Source organism: Orbicella franksi, chromosome 3 (genome assembly GCF_964199315.1).
Source record: "Orbicella franksi chromosome 3, jaOrbFran1.1, whole genome shotgun sequence".
Lineage (NCBI taxonomy): Eukaryota > Metazoa > Cnidaria > Anthozoa > Scleractinia > Merulinidae > Orbicella > Orbicella franksi.
Window position 1 is genome coordinate 30,506,415 of NC_138147.1, and position 6,499 is coordinate 30,512,913.

General features: G+C 39.3%; 1 protein-coding gene across 1 annotated transcript; it reads right to left on the reverse strand.

Annotated features, from left to right (window-relative positions):
* Nucleotides 1-4,038: 4,038 nt before the first annotated feature.
* Nucleotides 4,039-5,455, reverse strand: LOC145480335 (melanocyte-stimulating hormone receptor-like). The gene has a single exon (XM_081458626.1). The coding sequence runs from the start codon at nucleotides 4,978-4,980 to the stop codon at nucleotides 4,039-4,041; it is 942 nt and encodes a 313-aa protein (XP_081314752.1). The 5' UTR covers nucleotides 4,981-5,455.
* Between the last annotated feature and the right edge of the window lie 1,044 nt (nucleotides 5,456-6,499).

The following is a 6,499-nucleotide window of genomic DNA, read 5'->3' on the forward strand; positions in this document are numbered from 1 at the left end:
GGTGTGCCCGTTAACACTACGAAAATTATTCATTTATTTATTATTCCTAAAGTATTTGCTTACCTCGACATCTTTCACTGATGAAAACGCTTAACACAAGGACTGGCGTGTTGCTTTTTATCTGGTCAAACTGATTTCAAAGTACACTGAAGCCTGCAAGTGTACATATAAGTCATAGAATACGGCCTGTTATCATTGGGGAGAGTTCCCGGCTTTTTATTCATCAAGAACTTCGTCACTGGCCTGAGCCCACAGGGAAGAACTGTTCTAAATCTTCTAGTAAATTCATGGACTTGAATGAATTTACTCCCATTTGCGGTGTGGATAATCTCCACAGATCCTTAAGTGGCATGAAACAACTTCCAGACCTGTACCTAATCAGGAGCCGGTCATGGGCTCCTGACCCAATCAAGTATTGGTAGCCATAACAAATTGGTTAACTTAAACCACCAGTTTGATGTAAAAATTAAATCGCTGAACATTCTCCAGCCCTAGAGGGAGCTAAAACCTACAAGTATCTTGGCATTCATTTGAATGAAAACTTATCGTGGAACTCCCACATTGACAATATTGTCAGAAAAGCATCTGCCGGTTCTGCCGGTTTTCAATATCGCGGTTCTGTTCGCTGGAACAGCTTGTCTTTGTGTGCTAAGATACAGCCCACTCTTTTATATAATCAAGATTATATCACGATAGCTAATAATTATATAGGATAGTTTTTAATAGTTTTTAGTATAATTCTGTGCATAAAATTAATTTAGTTACATTAGATAATTTAATTAGTTAAGTAAGCAAGGCTCGATGGAAGAGCGTGTTATATATAATCAATAGCCTCCATTTGGCGCGAAAATATGCTCGGATACATGTCTAGGGACATTATCTGTTCCGAGAAGCGAACAGTTTCCCGAGAGCGTAGCTCGAGGAAAACTGTGAGCTTCGCGCGCAGTTTTGAAAATTGGGGAATATTCTCGGATATTCCCCAGTTTCAGCTGGGGAATATTCGGTCACGTGACGCGTTTAGACCAATCGCGCGCGAGCGAAAATATGTGATGGATTACAAGAATTGATACCGCGGATAAATAAAGAATACCTACCTACCTACCTACCCACCTACCTAACTAACTAATGAGATTGTCATTTCCAAGAAGTTTCTTGGTTTCTCGAAAAAAATTCTTGTCAGACGAGTGCAACTGTTCATCATCAGCGTAGGCAGTCAGGTTTGCCTGCTTAATGGTAGAATAACTCACTGATGTGAACGTTGAAAAATATAGGACCAAGGACACTTCCCTGGGAGACTCCTCTTCTCACTAGAAAGGTAGCTCCTCAGGAGTTCAATACTCGTCTCACCAAGACCATAAGCCTTGAGTTTGGCCAACAAGAGAGCGTGAAGGATACTATCGAAAGCCTTTGACAAGTCCGTAGAAACAATTGCTACAGTTTCTTTACTATCAAGACTTTTTCTCCAGTCTTCTGTCAGTCTTAATAAAGAGGTTTCGCAGCTGTTATTTGGTCTGTATGCAGAGATGAAATCTGACAAGATATCTTGATAAAAAAGCTCAAGTTGTTAGTTATGCTAGGATTCGTTCAAAAATGTTATTGAGGGCCGGAAGAACAGATACGGGTCTGTTGTACTTTTTACAAAATTCATCGTCCTTCTTAAATAAAGGGATCACTTGCCCCATTTTCCAGCTTGAAGGATAATGACCTAGACCGATTGAACAGTTCACTATTTTAGCAAGAGGCTCCGATGTTACAGATGCAGACTGATGCAGACTCCTTCAGTAATCGTGCAGGTATCAAGTCATGACCGCAAGATTTACACGTATTCATTTCTAACAAAAACTTCTCCACTTGCTTTGAGTCAGTAAATTCAAACTCGAAATTTGTTGTTATGTTTGAAGAATGGTTAGTTAATATGGACTGAATGCTTGGATGAGTACTGCAATCAGTTCCAAAGTCCTCCTCGTTTATCTCCGCTGCTGCATTAGCAATGTGAATAAAATAGCTGTTGAAAATATTCGCTATCTCGGTTTTGTCTTTGATAAGTGCCCCGTTTTCTTCCAGTAAGATGTCGTTTGCTTGCCTTGATTTCTTTGACTTAAGAAAGGGACGATAAGTGTTTCAAAACTCATTCGGTTTCTCTGTTTCGGATTCATTGAGAAAATATGCCGTGATCGCTTTCCGTCTTTAGGAAGTACACCTATTCCTTTGCTTTTGGTAGAGGGCATAATTTGCATCTGTACGATCATATGTGAAATTTTTCCACAGCTTGTTCCTCTATCGGATGGATTTGCGCCACTGTTCCGTCATGAAAGGCACTTGGTTACCTCTCGCATGGAATTTCTTTATAGGTGCGTGTTCATTTATAATATCCAGATAAAGCGATTCAAATGCAAATAATTTATCATCCACATCGTCAAAGACATCCATAACATGAAACGGAGCGTTTTGCAGGCCTTCGAAAAAGATGTCTGAGTTAAAATTCTTATAACTTCTGGCATAAATCTTTCGCGATTGTAGTCTTGGTGCTGAGAGTCTTAAAATAGTGAATACAAGGGAGTGATCACTAATCTGGACGTCGACTACGCCTGATGATAGAATTGGTTTCTTGTTGTTTGCAAGAATGAGATCGAGCAATGTTTTACTTGTCTTTGTTATTCTAGCTGGAGATGTGATCGTGTTCTTCAAATTGTAAATGTCCAATAAATCACTTAAATCCCGACCGTTCATTGGAGGCTTGTTCGGTTCCATCACATCACAGTTTAAGTCATCAAGGAAAATAACATCGTTGGAAATCGTTTTTGCAGCGTCCAAGATTGCACTCAATTCAAATTTCCATTGACTTTTTGGGATGTTGGGAGGTTTGTAGATGCCAGCGAGAGCAAACCATGATCTATTTATTTTGACTTTCAACGTCTTGGATTCGGTACGAAAACTAGACAGGTCCATGTTGAAACGTGTCATCACATGAAAGCAAATGTCATTTCTTATGAAAATCACCAGCCCATCACCATGAATATCTCTATCGACGCGATGCATACGAAATCCATCCACATTAAATTGACCATTCTAGCATCTATCTTCGTCTCTGTTACGAGAAGTATCTCGAATCTTCCAGACAGTAGCCAACTTTAAATCCAGGAATACTATTGGCGTTTATGAGCCCAATCTTGGTATTAGCCCGATGTTTTTTTGCTAATAAATCAAATGAATTCCAGGTGTCAAACAGTGAATCATTCTCGGTGTCGCTTGTATCAGAAGACCTTCCGCTCGAGCTCGTGTCAAAATTGCTTGTATTCGCAAATGGTAGCTGTTTTAGTTGATCGAGGCAGCAAGGACATGTCCATGTCTTAACTGATTGTGCCCGAATTCGGTCAAATTTAGTTGGTTTTACTTTGCCACATTTGATGTGTAGTCTTCGGTGACACACGTTGCACTCCACTACGCGATTATTTCTAGCAATGGTCTTGTCGCAGGCTGAACATTTAGGAGGTCCGCGATTCATGGCAACGTCACCACTAAGAACAATCCGAGTTATCTGAAAAGGGGATATCGAATTCGAGGAGTGCTTTACTCGTGACGCGAAGAAACCTTTTCTTGATAGGTGAGTCAAACCAACATGGCGTCGTTGCAATCGGACAGTAGTCGCTGAAAGAAGCCCAGGCATTTTAACGACAATTATTCCCGGTGAGGCCTCAAGGCTACCTGTAGAGAAGCGTATATCTGTTATCTTTTCCATGTTGGAAAAGAAACACGGTTGAAGAAGCAATTGAAGCAGTTAAAGTAAAACGGACGAGGAGCGAGTGAACACGCTGCCAACCACCAGCGTTACGTGTACTAAGTGTACCTCCTACTAGCTAACGACGGCATAAAGCTTCTAATCTCTAATAAAATTTATTTTCATGGTTCCAATATGTATATAATTCAAGACAGCTTTTGAAGAATAATCTTATCCGTTAACCATCGTTTTTATCGCGGTTAGTTCCTTTTCTTAGTACTTGAGCTAAGAAATGATCTAGTTCACAAGACCTAACTCGATCAACAGCAAGGAACTTGTCTGATTGTGTCCTTTACTGCTTGCCTCACTTCGTCGATCTTCCAACAGTAAAGAATCGGGTTTAATGACGAGTTTAAGAAAACTAAGGTAGCTGTATAACTGTCGGCGAGAGAAACTGATGAAGATAACTCAGTTTGAACGACTAAAGTTATCACTATTACATACGGTAGATAGCAAACGACTAGCATGAATTGCAACCACAGTGCAGTGAACACTGCCTTTCTGTATCGCGCTATGTTCAGTTGATTTGTTTGGTTTGGTTGTTGAACATGGTCTTGTACTTGATGTTGATGATGACGTAGGGTGAAGAAAATCTTCGTGTAAGAGAAGGTCGAGATTACTAGACTCAGTGAAAGAGCTATGATGCCCAACCACAACCATTTACGAGAATTCCAAAAGGGTCTAGTTGTTGAAGCCGAGACAGTGGGTACAATCCAAATAGTGATAATGATCACATAGGCTCGTTTCAAGGTTACAACTTGTCTGTATCTCAGTCCCAACAACAGGGCGAGAAGTCTGTCCACGCTTATTGCAGTCAGTGTGAACAGAGACACCACACACAAAATAGTGGCTATTACAGAGACTACCTCGTATACGTAGCGACAAATATTCCAATGTTCACTGACTGCAGTCACAAATAAAGTAACAGCCAGAGGCTCTACAATAAGACCAACACAAAGATCAGATGTTGCAAGGCTACGAAGCAAAAGTTTGGATGGCGGATGAAGTGAAGACTCCTTGCAAAGAGCGATTAGGATCAGAGTATTTCCGAGAAATGCAGCAATGGACAGAAAAGCGTTTAAAATTGAGATAAATGTGAAATGGCCGTGTATTCTAGCAATTAAATCTGGTGAGCAGTATAGTTGTTGAAACGTCGTAAATGCGATCTGCTTTCCGTCTTCAGAAACGTTTGTCGTAGGCATTACTCTGCCGAAGCGATATGACTATCTGTAGTGTTGGCGCGACTAACTATGAGCTGGAGTGCCCTAATCAAAATTCACGCTATTGAAATTATTGTAAGAGACATCCACGAACAATAGATTTGGTAAAACTGAATTAAATCAGCCTGGCAGATGGTTTTGCTACCAATGATGGACTTTTTTTCTTCAGTTTAGAAGTAAAAGCAGAAAGTTTGTTTCATGATGAATACCGCGACAGGGACAAAAATGCAAATTTAAAGTCAACTGAACTATTGGGCTCCAACATGCGCGAGCTAGCATTTTCAATTTCAAGAAACATTTCTTCAGTTCTAAAAACTTCCTGTTATCCTAAAAGTAATTTATTCCTGATATCATGATATTGACCGATATCATGTCATGAAATCGCGTGAACAGAACGTTATCGTTATTAATCCCCGAAGTCTTCGAGAAAAAGGTCTTTGAAAAATACTTTTCCTGTTTGGAATAAAGCTCCTCTGTAGAGAAATTGAAGATCAATCCTCTCTATTGACATTTTTTTACCCTTTTCCTGAAAGGAGCGTTTCTGTTAAATCGACGATAAATACACAACGGCTACAATTCAAATGAAGAATTCCTTGCTGCGTTTTTCTATGCAAATAACAACTACTTTCCAGAGTTGGTTTTTATTTCATTTTCCGCCTCTTCTAAAGCTCCGGAGCACAAGCTGCTGTTTATACGGAAGCCAAATTAAATTAAGAATGGTATTGTTCAAAATGACTGACACTTTCCATTCTTTTGTTTCAAGTTGACAACCAGGTACGGTCAAAGGAAACACATGAGTGAACATGTGTTTTAATTAATTAATCGACATTTGCCAAGTATTCCGGAAATTCTAGCTTGCCAAGATGCTTCTTGTAACGGACAACGTATAGTTGACGTTGTCCTTATTTGACTTCATTGATGGAGATATTCTTTAAATTCTTAAATTACTCGTCAACAGCAAAAGGTGGAAACACTCAAATGAATTATTTTCCTGCGCATGCATAATTTTCCAACTTCTGGGCTTCAAGCTTGTATTTTTAATTTGAGAAAATATTTCATAAATTCTGGAAACTTCCGGTCAGACCGTTACAAGAAATTTATTCTTCAACCCAAAGTAAACCTGTCATGTTTTCAAACACGAAGTTTAAGTGAAGAAATAGAAATGGCGAATAATAATATAAGCATTTCAAAGACGGAGCAGTTTGGAGATAAGTTATATTCTACGATATGGTATTTTGACTTGATATTTCCGAGCTCTTTTTACTACATGAGTGAAGGGCGAGTTGCAAAACCCAAAAAAACGGCGCATGTTGAGAACTTTATCGTTATTGATCCCCGCTGTCTTCGGGAAAAACGGCAAAATGGAAAAAAACTTCATTTTTTGGAATAATACTCCGCTGCAGAGAAACTTAAGATTAACCCTTTCTATCTTTCTTCAGCTTTTCATTGAGAAGGGTCTTTCGGTTAAATCGAAGATAAATACACAACAGTTAATTCAAAT